The sequence below is a fragment of the Sus scrofa genome, chromosome 17, assembly GCF_000003025.6.
Source record: "Sus scrofa isolate TJ Tabasco breed Duroc chromosome 17, Sscrofa11.1, whole genome shotgun sequence".
Lineage (NCBI taxonomy): Eukaryota > Metazoa > Chordata > Mammalia > Artiodactyla > Suidae > Sus > Sus scrofa.
The window spans coordinates 51,413,367-51,431,906 of record NC_010459.5 but is presented as its reverse complement, the minus strand read 5'-3'; the positions used below and the strand labels follow the sequence as shown (position 1 = coordinate 51,431,906).

Here is an 18,540-nt window from a genome sequence, read left to right as displayed (position 1 = left end):
ATGAAAATTTTCACACTACACAATCTTGACAGTCTGATTTCTTGTCAAAATCCCTATTCAAAAGAATGATAAATGCATCCTTATAAATGTACGGCTGTTACCATAAAGACTAAAATAACATTAAAAAAAAAAAGTTCAAAATAGAAGCAAATGATGACTTCTGAAAATGCCTTATTAAGTCTTAAAATAACCGCCTGCATAACAAGCTCATGACTCAGATGGGGGCCATGTGAAAAGAATGGGGCCAATCACTGTGTTTTGTGGGTCAACTTATTCATAGGATCTGTGCCCTGAGACCACTGCAGAGACCCTTTGGGAGTTTCAGAAACCAAACCTCCCCTGGGAAGAAGGAGAGCCAACTTGCAGTCCTCCATCCCCAATTCCTGTGCATCTGGAACCTCAGAATGCGATCTGATTTGGAAGGAGGGTCTTTGCAGATGGAATTCAGGGGAGAATCCAGCTGAGATCGTACTGGACTAGGACGGGCCCTAAATCCAATGAGAGCGTCTTCATAAGAGACAGAAAGGGACATACAGCCACAGAGAAGGCGGCTTGTGAAGACACACTGAGGAGAGCTAGGAGTTACGCTGCCAGTGCCGAGAAACACCCGAGACCACCAGACAATGGAATAGGCAATGAAGGATTCTCCCCGGGGGCCTGGATTCGCTCCCTTGAGGGAGTGTGGCCCTGCCAACAACCGGACTGCAGACTTCTGGCCTCTAGAACTACGAGAAAACAAATCTCGGGTGTTTTAAGCCACCCAATTTGTGGTAATTTGTTATGGAAGCCACAGGAAATGCACATACCACCTTAGAGTGAATAGTGTTAGAGAAAGGTCCCAGGGCAACAGCACCCTCAAAGTGGTCTGAGGTGATTTTAGGTGGTACTTGAGCAGTTTGCGTCAAATACCACTGACCCCACGGATTGAGAAAGGCAGCCCTCTGGGATTCTTTTTCGATCCCAATTAAGCCCAAGAGACCTCAGTTTGGAGCTACCATGTTAAGGCCTCTCCCTGATGTGCTGATGCTCCCTTTTGACAGAGGCTTGACCTCAGGGCGTCAGCGAGCATCTTTTTATTGTATTTATTTATAAAAACAATATTGGTTTCCCACAGAACACAATATTATAATGTTTCCTTTAAAATAAACGTATATAGTACATCAACGTTCATAACATTATTCACGACAACCAAAAGGTGGAAACAACCCTAGGGTCCAATAACAGGTGAATGATGAACCAGGTGCAATATACACCTACAACGGAATACTATTCAGCCATAAAAAGGGAAGATGCTCTGACACAGGCTACAACAATGAATGAACTTCAAAAATATCACACCAAGTAAAATAAGCCAGATACAAGAGGACAAATATTATATTACTCCACTTATATGAGGTATCTAGAATAAGCAAATTCAAAAACACAGAAAGTAGTATAGGGGCTATTAAAAAAACCCCAAACAAACAGAATTTACTAAAAAAAAAAAAAAAAAAAAAAAAAAACCAGAAAGTAGGGAGGGGAGAATGAAGAATTGTTTAACAGGTAGATTTCTGTCTGGGATGATGAAAAAGTTCTGGAAATAGATGGTGGTGATAATAAAATAACACTGTGAATGTATTTAATGTCACTGAATTGTACACTTAAAAATGGCTAAAATGAGGAGCTCCCCTGTGGTGCAGCGGGTTAAGTATCTGGCATTGTCACTGCATTGGTCTTAGTAGCTGCTGTGGTGCAGGTTTGATCCCTGGCCCGGGGACTTCCACATGCTGTGAGTACAGGGAAGAAAAAAAAAAAGCATTTAAAATCCTAAGTTTTGTGTTACATACATTTTAGTACAATAAAAGCTTTTATATTTTTAAAAACATTTTTTGGTCTTTTTTTAAGGCCGTACCCACGGCACATGGAAGTTTCCAGGCTAAGGGTTGAACTGGAGCTACAGCCACTGGCCTACACCACAGCCACAGCAATGCCACATCCTTAACCCACTGAGCGGGGCCAGGAATTGAACCTGCATCCTCATGGATACTAGTCAGGTTCAGGTTACCATTGAGCCACAGTGGGAACTCCACATCACAATAAAAGCTTTTTAAAACAGTTACATGGGAGTTCCCGTCATGGCTCAATGGTTAATGAACCCAAGTAGGAACCATGAGGTTGCAGGTTCGATCCCTGGCCTTGCTCAGGGGGGTTAAGGATCCGGCGTTGCCATGAGCTGTGGTGTAGGTCACAGACACGGCTTGGATCTGACGTTGCTGTGGCTCTGGTGTAGGCCGGCAGCTACAGCTCCGATTAGACCCCTAACCTGGGAACCTCCATATGCCATGGGTATGGCCCTAGAAAAGACAAAAAGACAAAAAATAAAAATAAAAAGCTGTTACAAAAATGTATGTATGTAGGAGTTCCCACTGCGGCACAACAGGATTGGTGGCGTCTCTGCAGCACCAGGTTTGATCCCTGCTCTGCCCGGCACAGTGGGTTAAAGGATCCGGCAATACCACAGCTTTAGTGTAGGCCGCAATTTTGGCTCAGATCTCATCCTGGCCTGGGAACTCCATATGTCTCCAGGAGGCCAAAAAAAAAAGTACATACATGAAAAAACCAAGCTGATTTAACAAAATATATTAAGCATGTTAACAATACGTGTGGAAGGCAGTCCGGCAGGACACTTTGGAAACAAAGCTATACGGAAAGAAAACATCTGACTCCTTCACTGCTTTTAGCTCCCACTGCTCCCTGCGGCACCTGGTTTCCAGTGTCCTGCTTCGTGCTTTGGCTTTCCGAGAACACCTGTTCCTCCAGAAGCCAGCCCAGCTATCTTAGCCTAGATACGCTGCCGTTTTCTGAGGTCAAGCACTGGTTGCCTAGATGGCTCTTCAGGACACTTAATTACATTCACCATCCAACTTCAGTTCACTCATCTGTACTATTAAATATTTTGTTACTATTTAACTCAAAAACTCACATCTGTTGAAAACTGGTTTAATAACACTGAAGCATATAATATTAAAAGTGAAAGATAACCTTTCCTCCTCCTCCCCAGAGCAGGGATCACCAACTCATGGGCTTCCCGGGGCTACACAGCCTTCCCCGGGGGAGCAGCTGTGCTCAGCGCCTTGGATCTCTGCTGAGTGGAATATGTGCCTGGTGTTGAGAGTTTCTGCTGCTTTGAGAGAAGCTAGAAGTTCACATTTTCATGTGAAATTTCTAGAATTTATATTATTCCAGAGTTATGTTGTTATAAATTAACAATATTTAAAAGGAAAACTAATGATTTTTTTGGCCGCACCTGCAGCATACAGGGATTGAACCCCCACCACAGCACTGACCCAAGCTGCTGCAGTGACAACGCTGGATCCTTAACATGCTAGGCCACCAGGGAACTCCCAATAATTTTTTGTTTTTAAATCAATTCCAATATTAATCAATTGATTTCATTAAAAAAAAATTTTGGCCGTGCCCACAGCGTGCAGAAGTGCCCAGGCCAGAGATTGAACCTGCACCACAGCAGTGACAATGCCAGATCCACCAGGGAACTCCTGACCAAATGATTTCATTTACTTTATTTTTAATTTTTTTTTATTTTTTACAGCCACACCTTTGGCACATGGGAGTTCCTGGGCCAGGGGTCAAACTGGAGATGCAGCTTTGGCCCACATCACAGCCACAACATGGATCTGTGCTGCATCTGCAACCTACATCAAAGCTTACGGCAACACTGGATCCTTAACCCACTGAGCGGGGCCAGGGATCAAACCTGCATCCTCACAGAGGCAATGTTGGGTCCTTAGCCTGCTAAGCCACCACGGGAACTCCTCGAATGTGATAAATTTTAACCATGCAATTCTTTTAATATTTTGGAATGTATCTTATTTCCTTCCACATAATCAGTTTTGTTACATACTTGTTAAGCTTAACACACATGTTAAGTTCCACACTCAATATGGACACTTGAAGTTTGAGTTGAGACTCAAGGTTCAATTAGTCCTTGTACAACGAGATGACGCTCACACTCTAATGACCACTGTGTAAACCTAAGTATGAACAGCCACAAACGGAGGACAGCAGGATGTGGTGGAGAAAATATAGAATACCTAGGACCAAAGGGTCTGGACGCAAGACCTAACCCGGCCATTCTCTAGCTCTGTGATGTTGGACATGTCCCAACCTCCCAGAGGTCACTTTTTTTTTCCGGCCTCGCCCATGGCATGTGGAGGTTCCTGGGCCGGGTCTCAAACCTGTGCCACAGCAGGGACCCAAGCCACCTCAGTGACAATGCTAGATCTTCAAACCACAAGAGAACTCCAGAGATTGCTTTCTTCATCAGGGGTAACATGTGGTCAATCTACCTCCAGACTGTCATGACCACAACAGAAGCTACAGTGTAAAGCATTCTGTAAGGTTTACAGTGCTGGACAGATATGTTGTATTATCCTCAGCTGTCAGAATGGAATTAGGAGTAATAAACATTGTTTAATGTTTAAAGCTAATTAGAGCCTGTCTCCCCTATACAGCAAGTTAGTCTAAGATTATAAAAATGCAAATAAGTAACAAAACATGGCACTGAATGCTTCTATGTTAACTTGAAACAGTGTGAGACTTATGTCTTTTTAAAAAAACTCAGATGTTGGAGTTCCTGTTGTGGCTCAGTGGTTAATGAATCCAACTAGGAACCATGAGGTTGTGGGTTCGATCCCTGGCCTTGCTCAGTGGGTTAAGGATCCAGCGTTGCCGTGAGCTGTGGTGTAGGTCACAGACTCGGCTCAGATCCCGTGTTGCTATGGCTCTGGCGTGGCCTGGTGGCTACAGCTCCGATTAGACCCCTAGCCTGGGAATCTCCATATGCAGCAGGAGCAGCCCAAGAAAATACAAAAAAGACAAATAAATAATAAATAAATAAATAAATAACTCAAGATGTAAAGATACCAACCATTATCTAATAGAATGTTGAAAAATTAAAGAGACAATATAAACTTCACCGACAGTCAAGTAATGATAAGAAAGTCACCATAACCACCAATGTTACTAAAATTAAGAACCAATAAGAATTGTAGTTATGTCAAAAATGAACAGCTGGGTAAACCTACCTTCCAATTTGCCAGTTTTTTAAACTCTATAATTTTTATAACTGCTCCCATGAAAATACCTAGAAGAGAAAATGTAAAGTTTAACAAAACTTGAAATACAAGAAAGATTACTCAGTCTTACTATTCTAAAGAAATTGATTATTATGACGTCTCTAAATGGCTTTTATGGATTTCTGCAAGTTTTATGTCTGAAAACATAAGAATGCAAGTTAGTGTGGAGTTTTATGAATCACATGAGTTCCTTGTATCTCAGGCAAACATACTATTATGAAGTCTACAAAAACCGGGCACAGGGTCAGAGCAGCTTTACAAAACAAGACCTAGGGATGGTTAGCCTGACATGGGAATAAACACCTGTCATCTTTGTTTCATTCACCCATTTTCGATGTGAAATGACAGAAGGCTTATAAGCTAAGTGTGCCCTGTACTGCTTATGCCTGCTGTTTTCAAAAAGCAATCCAAGATCACTTTCTCAGACTCAGATGACAGCTCTATGTAGAGTATTTAGTTAGAGATAAAGTCCCAATGCTGAAAATAACCCAAAGTAAAAATTCTGTGAAATTCCTGGAACAAAACAGACCATCGTTGTTCAGGCATGTTTCCACAGAGCTGACAGGCTCATTACTCTCTCACAAAGAACCTACCAAAAATAATTCCTGAAGATGCACCATGGGTACAATCTATAACTGCTCTGGTACTCACTAGATAAATGATTCTTAACCCTGTGGACTCATGAGAATCACCACAGGAGCTTTTGTTAAAGACACCTGAGCAGCCCTCCAGACCCACAAAACCACAATCTCTGGTAGGGGGTGATAGAAAGCAAGGCTGACCACCACAGTCACCTGCTTAAAGACAAAGCCTTCCCTTTCCCTACAGGGGAAGGGGCTTTTCCTCATCAACCACAGAAAGCAAAGAAACACATCTCATTGGGTGGGGTGAGGAGAAAAGACAAGTACTGTGAAGTCTGTTAAGAAGGAAGTTCTGCTGGAAGGCATAGTGGATTAAGGAGCCAGTGTTGTTGCTACAGCAGCCTGGGTCACTGCTGTAATATGGGTTCGATCCCTGGCCTACGAACTTCTGTGGGTGTGGCAAAAAAAAAAGGCTTAAAAAAAAAGTTATTTATTAGGAAAAGAAGCTGCACTAACACTAAATGCTGCAGGGAAGGAGGCGCTTGAGGTAAAGAGAGGACCTAAATAATTTTAACTTTATAAACCTCTGTACTATTTTTATTGTTATGTATTAGTAAAACAACAATAAACTATTTTGATAAAGAGAAAAGGGAAAAAGACACACTAGATCCGGTCTAGAAAGGAAGTCAACGATCATGCTTTCAGCATAGTAGTTGCACGTTCTCTTGCCACGTGGCATGAAAGCCCTGATTCTAACTCCTCTCTAGAGTTCCCCAATTGCTTCTTTTTTCTGATCTTTTTCTTTTTGTGGCCATACCAGCAGCATGCAGAAGTTCCTGGGCCAGGCATCGAACCTGTGCCACAGCAGTGACAACACTGGATCCTTAACCCACTGAGCCCCTAGGGAGCCTTTATACAATTTTTTATTAACCAAATAGTCCATGACTACTTTGTAAAATGTTATAAATAAGACAAAGCTCCCTTTGTTGTTGTTGTTTTTGCTGTCAAGGATCAGATCCGAGCTGCAGTTGCAACCTATGCCGAAGCTGCAGCAACACTGGATCCTTAACCCACTGTGCCAGGCTGGGGATCGAACCTGCATCCCAGTGCTCCAGAGATGCTGCCAACCCCATTGCGTCACAGTGGGAATTCCAGCAAAGGTCCCTTTTGATGAGATCCCACCCCTACTCCCACCTTAGTTCTCCCCAAGGTAACCAACCATCCTGATAAGTCTGGACACTATTCTACTAGACCCATCTCTATCCTCTTACATATTTATATTAACCATACAGTACTAGGGTGTGTGTATATGTACACACATGGCACACCTGTGTGTATTTACACAAAATTTATATTACCATCGTGCATCTTTCTACAACCTGCTATTTTGCTCGGTGTTAAGATCAGGGGTTACTACATATAGATCTGCTTCATTCCTTCTTCTTCTTTTTTTTTTTTTTTTGCTTTTTAGGGCCACATCTGAGACATATGAAGTTCCTAGGCCTGGAGTCGAATTGAAGCTGCAGCTGCTGGCCTGTGCCACAGCCACAGCAACACAGGATACTTAACCCACTGAGCAATGCCAGGGATCAAACCCACATCCTCATGGATACTAGTTGGGTTTGTTACCCCTGAGCCACAACAGGAACTCCCTGCTTCATTCCTTTTTAACAGCTCTACAGCATAACATAATGATGCTACAGGTTAATGAGAAGTAGATATTTCTCCAAAGAGGATAAGATGAATGGCCCAAAAGCACAAGAAAAGATGCTCATCATTAGTCATTAGGGAAATGTAAATCAAAACCACAATGAGATACCAGTTCACATCCACTAGGATGGCTACAATTTTTAAAAAATGGAAAATAACAAGTGTTGGCAAGGATACAGAAAAATTGGAACCCTTAATATATTGCTGGTGGGAATGTAAAATGGCCCAATTGCTATGGAAAAATTTGGCAATTCCTCGAAAAGTAAAACAGTTACCATATGACCCAGCAATTCCACCCAAGAGCATGGATAAACAAAATGTGGACTTTCTACACAATGGAATATCACCCGGCAATAAAAACGAATGAAGTACTAATACATGATGCAATGGGATAAATCTTAACATGCTACGTGAAAGAAGCCAGATGCAAAAGACGAGTTTTATGATCCATTTACATGATAGTCACAAGTCTATAGAGACAGAAATGGTTGCCCAGGGCTCGGGGAGGCAAGTTTTGGGGGTGATGGCTAAAGGTTGCACGACTCTGTGAATATACTAAAACCACTGAATTGTACATTTAAAATGTAACCTGTAATGGTATATGAATTAAATCTCAATAAAATGGTTATTACCCCCCTGCCCCTTCCCCAAAGCCACAGATGGTACGCTTCCAGAACAGACAAATCTAGAGACAGGAGGGAAGTTAGTGGCTGCAGGAAAAGGGGAAGGAGAAAATGGGGAGTAACTGCTAATGTGTAAAGAGTATTTTTGGAGGTGATAAATATGTTCTGGAATTTGATAGTGGTGATTGCTGCACAACTCTGTGGCTATATATACATATATACACTCAGATATATACGTATATATATTCATACACATACCCTGTGAATATACTAAAAAGCACGGAACTGTTCACTTTAAAATTATAGTTTATTGTATATAAACTCTATTTTAACTTTTTAAAAAAAATCACTATTTTTTTTTTTTTTAACATTCCCCCAAAGATGGCTGTCTCCAACTGTTTGCTGCCAACAGCTGCAGGGAACAGGCTAGTACACGCCTCTTTGTGTAAGAATATTTCCCTAGGGCAGATGCAGAGACAATGGCATGAGCATTTTTATCTCTGAAATTGTCCTAAAGTGGCTGTGCCAATTTAAACCACTGCACCAAAGAAAGCATCCTCACCAATCCTAGAAAATCAGCAGACTTTAACACTTCTGCCAACATGATGGGCAAGAAGTTGAATGTTAAGGTTTCAATTTGCATTTACAGTCAATCTGCATTCAGTAGTCATTCCTGATTACTAGGGAAATGGGAACTTCTTTCACGATTTCAGGTTTTGTTTTCACTTTTTAATTTTTTTTGGCCATGCCTGTGGCATGCAGAAGTTCCTGGGCCAAGGACTGAACCCATACCACAGCAGCAACCTGAGCAGCTACAGTGACAACATGGGATCCTTAATCTGCTGCAGCACAGAACTCCAGGATTAATGCTTTTGTTATGACACATGAAGCAGTTATATGTGAGAATCGGTGATTATTCTATTGCCTAAGCTTGTTTCTATATTATTTATGAGGCACTGGAAAACTCCATAAAATACAATGTAATATTATTACGTCTAGCACTATTATTATTAAGTAGTCCTTTTGAAATGTCCTAGGACTGAACTACGATGCAATATTAAATTGGCAAACTACACCTTTACCTGTCGAGACTGAGGTTCAAAGTTAGATCAAATCAATCTACTATAAAAAAGAAAGTACTTCATATCACACAACTGGACACCCTAGAAATAATACCCTAATATATTCCCTTTGTATATTCCTATCAGTAAAACGAATTTGAGCACGCACCTTTGAGCTACAATATTTTTTTCTTTTTTTGGCCGCCCTGTGGCATATGGAGTTCCGGGGCCAGGCTGCAGCCCTGTGCCGAAGCTGTGGCAACACGGGATCCATTAACCCACTGTGCTGAGCCAGGGATCGAATCTGCATTCTGGCATTGCAGATGCTGCTGATCCTGTAGCGCCACAGCAGGAACGCCCAAATTATTATTTATTATAAAAAGGTGTTACTTTTTAAACAATATATTTTAAAACAATATATAAAATATAGATTGCAAAAATTCAAATTAAACAGAAACGTAAGCTCTAATATTTCCTTCTGTCCCCTACAGATCTTTTGCATATACCTCATTAATGGATACCACTGGATTAATTCAAAACATTGTGAGCAATTCATAATTTTTTGTTGAGCCCCTTCTCCCAGGATTTGTCACTTTAAATTATTTTCACTCCTTGAGAGAATGCTCCAGGTAGGAAGGCTCAGAGAGTTTACACAGCTTTTCTGACAGCTCAGGGCCAGTAAGTGACAGTAGACTGCTGGCTCCCAGTACATTCTACATCTCTTGATGCTGAGACGCAGGGAGACTGCACTGCTGGAGCCCACCTGCACTGCTGCTATGAACTGCTAACACCTTCCTCCCAGAGTGCACTGCTGGTCTATCATTACCGCTATAAAATGTGAGTGTTCCTGAAAATGAACATTGTAGGAAAATGCTGAAAATGTTATTAAGCATAACAATTAGGTTACAAAATAGTATGTAGAACAGGATCCTAGTCCCCCCCATATATATATATATATATATATATATACACACACACACACACACACACACATTTATTCGCACTGTGTTAAAAAGAAACACACATTTTGTGGGGCAAGGCATTGTGCTAAGGTATACAATAAACATTATTTAAGCTCATTCTTGCAATCACCCCACAAGGTAATAAACCATAATAATATAGATGATAATAACAGCAGCAGCTAACAGCTACTGATTACTTAGTAGGCATTATACTAAGTGATTTCTATGCATTACCCTGTTTAATATCTGCAGTCCTATGAAGCGAAGGCACTGTAACCTATATTTTACAGATAAGGAAACAGAGGCTAAGGACCAGCATCACCAAGCTAGTAAATAGCAGGTCCAGAATTGTTTTAAAAATGAATTACTTTATTTTTTACTTGATTATGTAACAGATGCCCAAGATACAAAATTTAAAAGGCACAAGAGAGTATACAGTAAAAACTTAAATCTCTCTCCCACCCTTGTTTCCTTTTTTCCTTCCCAGAGGGCAGTGGTGTTACCAGTGTCACAATTATAATATACATTTCTTTCTTTTAAAAAGATTTTTTATGGCCATACCCACAGCATATGGAGGTTCCCAGGCCAGGGATTGGATCCGAGCCACAGTAGTGGCCTATGCTGCAGCTTTGGCAACACTGGATCCTTTAACCCACTGCACTGGGCTGCACTACAGCAGGAACTCCTATAATATACATTTCTGCTGAAAGTGTTTGTATATTTAAAATCACATACACGCATATGTATGAACATATAAAATAAATTCTAAGACAAATGGTAGTACAGTATTTACACTATTGTGATCTTTTTCTTTTAACTCACCACTACCTCTCACAAACTACTTCCTATCAACACAGAAAGAGCTTCCCCACACCTTGTGTTTTGTTAACGGCTGCAGTGTACTTCACTGCAGTGATGTACCATCCAACAGCTGGCCCCTAGTAACAGGTGCTCAGGTGTTTTCCAGGCTTCTGCTATCACTGCCATCCCCGTGTAAGTACATCATTCCACCTGGGTAAGGGCAGCCATAGGCAAAACTAAAAGAGAACTGCCAGGTCAGGGGAACAGACATTTTTAATTCTGTAAAGAGCTTACCAGCTGCCTTCTGTGGGAGACACTGTGAGGCTCACCCAGTCCCCTTCACTGGCCCCATCTATGTGAGCTCAGGGCTCACAGCTGTCCCTTTCTCCAGAAAACTGGCTTTAGCTGCAGAAAGCCTCCTCCTCATGCAAGTTGTGCCTGCGCTACACCAGCTCATAGCCAAGGACTAACTGGTGGGGCTAAAGAAGTCCCCCCCCCCTTGCCTTAAAGAGGAGACAGGCTCCATTGTGGGTCCTGCCCCAGAGCCCTCCTAGGCTCACGCTGTTATCACACCCATTGTTTGGCTTTCTCCTTCCCTAGTCTAGTTTCCTCTCTCCCTTATGGATTTACTCCTGAAAAGCCCCCTTCAATAAATTACATGTCCCCAAACCCCTGTCTCAGGGTCTGGTTCCAGGAGTGGAGCGTTCACAGCAAGCACAGGATGGGATTCTGGGGTTGGATCACTCGGCAGCTGCCTGGCAAAAAGGACCCCAGCACTGGAGGTAAAATACTGCTAGTCCCTCACTGGGGGTAGCCGTGCCACTGCTAGGACTTCATTCGTGGTGGCCTGTGTTGGGACACTGGTGGGGGAGGCGACCCATGCAACACCTTTGGTCTTAGAGAGCTTATGGGGGAAACAATCACTGTAAGAGCAGTGGAACTGGGGTAGCTGCTGAGCGCCACTGATGCTCTGAAAAGAGAAAATGGAATGTTCAAGCAATCACCAATTTAGCGCAAAAGGGGAGAGTCAGAGGGCCTCCCTGGCAGCATTTCAACAGACCCTCGTCTCCTGTGGCACAGGTCTTAGCTGCAAGGGTGGCAGGTCTTCAGAGAAAGTTGAATTCAGGAAGACAAATCTCGCATGCCTTCTCCTATCAGCGCCCTGATAGTAAAAAGTGGGACTCGGATGGGGGATGGGGGTGCCTGGGGTGAAGCCCACGAACACCTTTAACCTTCGGGTTCCCCTGGACCTTCCAGGCCTGCAGAAGTGGGCCACCACCCTGCTGGAATACAGAGCCCCCAGGCTATTTCAAGATGACACAGAAGCCCCAGATGAAGCAAGCGCCTTAGGTTAACTCCTGCTTTCCGTCATAATACAGTCCCCAGGTCACAGAACATATGGACATTCCAGAGGACAACACAGTGGTCCACTACTGACATCATGCTAACAGGATGTGAGAAGCACGCAGAGGTGAGCAGATGTCTTGGTAAGACACATATGCTTCCCAGGACAGAAAGTCTCAGGGGCCTGCCTCTTTGGGAAGTTTTTAGGGGGTCAAGCGGTCTGGACATGTCAAGACATTCCCTCCCTCCAAGCAAAGGACAAGATCTGCTCCTTTTTTTTTTTTTTTTTTGGTCTTTTTGTCTTTTTAGGGCTGCACCCGCAGTATATGGACGTTCCCAGGCTAGGGGTCCAATCAGAGCTACAGCTGGCGGCCTACCCCACAGCCACAGCAACTCGGGATCCAAGCCGCGTCTGCGACTTACACCACAGCTCACGGCAACACCGGATCCTTAACTCCAAGGTCTGTTCCTTCTACCCTCATAAAGAAGCTGGAGGCCTCCAGCTTTTGGAGGCAATATACTGCACACATGAGGAGCTACTTCAGTCCAGTTATTGGCTTTTGAGAGGCTGATGGTTTTGATGAGGCCCAGAGGAAAGGCCAGCTGCAGTTCCAGCTGCTCTGCTGCTTGTGCCATACCACCTGGCAGACCCCTGATACTAGAAGGATCTGTGGGTAGAAAGGGAGGCTGGCAGGCCCTAAAAGGAGGGTCACGCAGCATAGATCCCTAGGGTTCTGGAGCAAGGTCATGCCATTTTCAGAAGAGAACCAAGTACCATTCAAAACACTTTTGAGAAAAAAAACAAACAATCAGCTCCTGGCATGTTCTTGGGCCCTGGTAGAGACAGAGTATCTAAGCAGGGGACATCAAGTGCCGTGGTGGCCAGAATCATCCTTCATAAGCTGGGCTGCCATAACTACCAAGTTGTAAGATCAGGTGGGCCCAGGAGCATTCCTTTTTTTTTATCTTTTTAGGGCCGCACTGGCAGCATATGGAGGTTCCCAGCTAGAGGTCAAATTGGACCTATACAACTGGCCTATATAACTCACAGCAATGCTAGATCCTTAACTCACGGAGAGACACCACGGATGGAACCTGCATCCTCATGGATCCTGGTCAGATTCATTTCCACTAAGCCACGACGGGAACTCCCAGGAGTAATCCATTTTAAGACAAAGGTGTTCCATTAGCCATCAGGCCTGTGCGGGTCTAAAAGGCACAGTAAGCTTCTACTCGTGGCCCAGACCTCCGTGCCATCCACTGCTACTACAACACCTCTCTCGGCTCAGCTCCTACATCGGGCCTCACTGGGAGCTCTTTATGATCAGTTGACAGGAGAAAAAAACCCAGACTTGTTCACACATGACTCAGCCAGCCTGACATTGGCCACTTCAGTGTCTGTGATGGGCTCATCAACACAGTAGCTGCTATAGCGGGGAGGGGAGCCATGCAGGGCCCTATGGCCCAAGGCCATTCTAGCTACTGCCACTGCTGGGTGTAGGACTGGAGAGGCACAGAGACCAAGGCTCATCTCCTGATGTACCCCCCGCCAGACCAACCAGCTACATGACGATAACTTGATTCCATCAGATACCTTCCATTCTAGAAAGGGCAGTGACTCATTCTGAGACTGATGTGTATGCTCGCCTGGATGTCTTCTGCTAGCACCACCATCTGAGGGCCCATAAGTGTCTGAGCCACCAAAGTGGGACACTGTATAACAACCTGGCAAACCAAGAGACTCCCTTTATGGCAAAGGAGGTGCAGAAGTGGGTGTTTAACTATCCTGGTACCATATACTATACCATCCAGAAGCTGCCTGCCAGCCAAAGTGGTAAATGTCCTCTTAAAGATACAGATGAGGGAGTTCCTATTGTGGCTCAGTGGGTTAAGAGCCTGAATAGTATCCATGAGGATGCCGGTTTGATCCCTGGCCTCACTCAGTGGGTTAAGGATCTAATGTTGCCACAAGCTGTGGTGTAGGTCACAGAGGCGGCTTCAGATCTGGCATTGCTGTGACTGTGGTGTAGGCTGGCAGCCTCAGCTCTGATTCGACCCCCGGCCTGGGAACATCCATATGCCGAGTGTGGCCCTAAAAAGACAAAAAAAAGATGGAGCAGAGGCACCAGCTTGGATATGACATCCTGTGAGAAATGGACCACCACTCCAGGATGCAGGATTCTCCTTAAACCAATGGCCACTACAGGCTGGTCCATCCCCAATAGGCAAGCCCAGGTACAGCACACGACGGGTACACCACTTAACATCACCCCCAGGAACTCACTGCGGAGTGAAGATTCTGACTTGGGGGATTGCTACTTCCTTAGCCTGAAACTCTAGGCTCAGTGGCCTGAAAGGGTCTGGCTACCATAAGGGGATATTTCCACTACGGTTCACACAGTCAGAGTTACAATGGCTGCTGCCCGGCTACTCTGGGCTCTTTGTGTCAACACCCTAGCAGGCCTAGAAGCAGGCTGCCACACTGGCAGGGATGACTGCCTCTGATCACCAGGAGACATGATGGGGCAGAAAGGAACGTAATTCCTTATGTAATATGTTTTTGACCACAAATGATTTCTTTGAAAATACTTCAAAATATTGTTAGCACATTTTGTCAGCTATAATTTTAGAATGACTTATGCTATAATAAGGTAATTCTGAAATTCCAGTCCTTGATGTTGCTACCTATACTAAAATAGATACTCCAAAGATAGTATTTTGAAAGATAGAAGACCTGCCAGGAAGATGGGAATCAGGACCTCAGAGCTGTCTGTTTTCTGGGGAAATGCTGTTTATATATTTTGTTTTTAAAGTAGCTTATTTGGAGTTCCCGTTGCAGCACAGCGGAAACGAGTCTGACAAGTATCCATGAGGATGTGGGTTTGATCCCTGGCCTTGCTCAGTGGGTTAAGGATCTGGCATTGCCATGAGCTGTGGTGTAGGTTGCAGACAAGGCTCAGCTCCTACATTGCTGTGGCTGTGGTGTAGGCCAGCAGCTGTAGCTCCGATTACACCCCTAGCCTGGGAACCTCCATGTGCCACAGGTGCGGCCCTAAAAAAAATAAATAAAGAAAGTAGCTTACTTTTTCAGTGGAATGTTATTCCTTTCTAATCCACTGAAATTTAAAGAAATCAGCCCACATATAGCAAGTTTCAGAATGCAATTCTTTAACAACCTTTCTTCTTGTAAAATTTAGACTACCTCACTATTCTGGCATATCTAGGAGATGTAAGTATAAAAGACAACTTTAGGAGTTCCCATCGTGGCGCAGTGGTTAACGAATCTAACTAGGAACCATGAGATTGCGGGTTCGATCCCTGGCCTTGCATAGTGGGTTAAGGATCCAGCGTTGCCGTGAGCTGTGGCGTAGGTCGCAGATGGGGCTCAGATCCCGCATTGCTGTGGCTCTGGCAAAGGCCGGCGGCTACAGCTCCGATTCAACCCCTAGCCTGGAAACCTCCATATGCCATGGGAAGCGGCCCTAGAAAAAGCCAAAAATACAAAAAAAAAAAAAAAAAAAAAAAGACAACTTTAAGATGATAAAATGCTGAGCCAAAGGAAGATGACCATAAAACAAGGAGTTAAAGCAAGACTCCAGGCAAAAGCACGCATTATTACACACAGAGCATGCATTTAGCTAATGGCAGCAAAAGAGCAACAATCTGTTCCAAGAATAAATTGTCACCTCTGATGCATGTTTCCAGAAACACAGAGGCTCAAAAGTGCTAGCACTCTTCCTTGGAATGCCACAGCTTGGAAAATCCTTAGAGTCTAAGGTGACCATTTTGTCAATCTGACACCAATTTTGGCCTTTACCAGTAAGATAGCTATACTAGTGCCAACAAATGAATGCTGGTTTCTACTCTCTTAAAAACAAACAAAAAAAAAAAACCAAAAAAAATCAAAGCACCCAAGATGCAGGGAGAGTTACCATGGGATATCTTTTTTTTTTTCTTTTTTTTTTTTTTAGGGCCACACCCATGGCATATGGAGGTTCCCAGGCTAGGGGTCGAATTGGAGCTGTAGCCGCCAGCCTACACCACAGCCACAGCAACGCCAGATCCAAGCCGCGTCTGTGCCCTACACCACAGCTCACGGCAACGCCGGATCCTTAACCCACTGAGTGAGGCCAGGGATCAAACCCACAACCTCATGGTTCCTATTCAGGTTCGTTAACCACTGAGTCACGATGGGAACTCCACTATGGGATATCTTAAGATGCATCAGCATTAGACTCTCATAGTCTAAAAACTAATGAGAACTGTTACAGTTACAGTTAGGATTCTCCCTTGAAATTTTCTTTAAAAAAAACACCAAACATTTTTTAGAACTTAAGTACAGTTAGAATATAATCACAGAATCTGATTTTTCCAGAATTACTTTTAGTCAATAACTCAGAAACAGTAATTATCTGCATCATCTTCCACTCAAAACCCCCACTGAGGAATCTATACATGGATGTATAACTGGGTCACCATGCTGTACGATAGCAAACTGAGAGAACACTGTAAAAAGCTACAATGAAAAAAAATTTAAATCATTATATTAAATAAACAAATAAAAACCCCACTGCTGACAAAAAAGAACACTATTCTTAGAGTTCCTTTGTGGCTCAGTGAGTTAAGGATTCAGCATTGTCATTGCTGCAGTGCGGGTTTGGCCTGGGAACTTCCACATGCTGTAGGTACAGCCCAAAAAAGAAAAAAAAAAGAACACTATTCTTTTTTTTTTTTTTTGTCTTTCTGCCTTTTCTTGAGCCGCTCCTGTGGCATATGGAGGTTCCTAGGCTAGGGGTCTAATCGGAGCTATAGCCGCCAGCCTATGCCAGAGTCACAGCAATGCAGGATCCGAGCCACAGCACAGCTCATGGCAATGCCAGATCCTTAACCCACTGAGCAAGGCCATGGATCGAACCTGAAACCTCATGGTTTCTAGTCAGATTCGTTAACCACTGTGCATCAACGGGAACTCCAAGAACACTATTCTTAAAAAAAAAAAAGAAAAAAAAACACAGAGTTCCCGTCATGGTTCAGCAGAAAGGAATCTGGCTAGTATCCATGAGGGTTCAGGTTCAACCCCTGGCCTTGCTCAGTGGGTTAAAGATCTGGCGTTGCTGTGAGCTGTGGTGTAGGTCGCAGATGTGGCTTGGATCTGGCATTGCTGTGGCTGTGGCGTAGGCCGGCAGCTACAGCTCCAATTTGACCCCAGCTTGAGAACCTCCAAATGCCACAGGGGTGGCCCTTAAAAAAAAAAAACAAAAAAAAACAAAAAAAAAAACAGACAAAAAAATTTTACAACTCTTTGGTCAAAACAAGGAGTTAATATAACTAAAAGCAAAACATAGTTAAGAAGGTTGTGACATTTGCGTATTCCTATTTACTCTGATCAAATGTAGTTATAAGTTAATGGGAGTTCCTGTCGTGGCTCAGTAGTTAACGAATCCAACTAGGAACCATGAGGTTGCAAGTTCGATCCCTGGCCTTGCTCAGTGGGTTAAAGATCTGGCATTGCTGTGAGCTGTGGTGTAGGTCAAAGACACAGCTCGGATCTGGCATTGCTATGGTTGTTGTGTAGGCCAGCAGCTACAGCTCTGATTAGACCCCTAGCCTGGGAACATCCATATGCTGCGAGTTTGGCCCTAGAAAAGACAAAAACAAAACAAACAAATAAATCTAGTTATAAGTTAAAACATGGTTTCTCTAACCATCAACAGTATTCAGGCTAAACTTTGGCATTTGATAGTCAAATTTCCGTTCTTAACCCCATTCTGGCCTTTCCTCGATTTGCAATAAAGTAGGACTAGAAAACCTCTATTTCCTGTTTTGCTATATATACAACAGTGAGCAGTACAGTTATTTCATTTTCATTCCTTATAAATTTCAGCCAAAATATATAACAATAGTGACTCATCACTACATGGCTAATAAAAATAATTATGTAAACTTCACTAATACATGGAAAGAACAATAAAAGTAAAGAACATAAAAATGATATAAACCAAGTCCAGCCATCTAAGCACTATGTGTATGTCTACACATGGTTTGGAAGAGAATGAGGCATGATAAAAACAGCTGGTTGTCCAAGAAAAGGATTTTTTTCTTTTTCTGTACATCTATTTTTTAAGTGTGCAAAAAAAATTTCTATTGAAAAAAAAAAAAAGCCCAAACTACTGAATTCCCTAAGTATAGCAAGTATTTGAAAGCTCTGAACAAGGGCCAAAGAAATATCTTTAGAACTTCATGTTGATGCTAGGTTTTTATAAAGGATGAAAAAAGTCTTAAGCATCATTTGAAAATACAATAAAATAGAAGGACAGAAATGT

General features: G+C 43.2%; 1 protein-coding gene across 4 annotated transcripts in view; it reads right to left on the bottom strand.

Annotated features, from left to right (window-relative positions):
• The window catches only part of SLC9A8 (solute carrier family 9 member A8), a 76,216-nt gene that overhangs the window by 45,370 nt on the left and 12,306 nt on the right, over positions 1-18,540 (bottom strand). For all 4 annotated transcript variants that reach the window (XR_002340027.1, XM_021077956.1, XM_021077955.1 and 1 more), the window contains one exon: positions 5,085-5,143. Coding sequence is in view for 3 of the 4 variants with exons in the window: in XM_021077956.1 (XP_020933615.1) it covers positions 5,085-5,143 (59 nt within the window). In the remaining variant the exon portion in view is untranslated. The remainder of the gene's footprint in view (positions 1-5,084; positions 5,144-18,540) is intronic.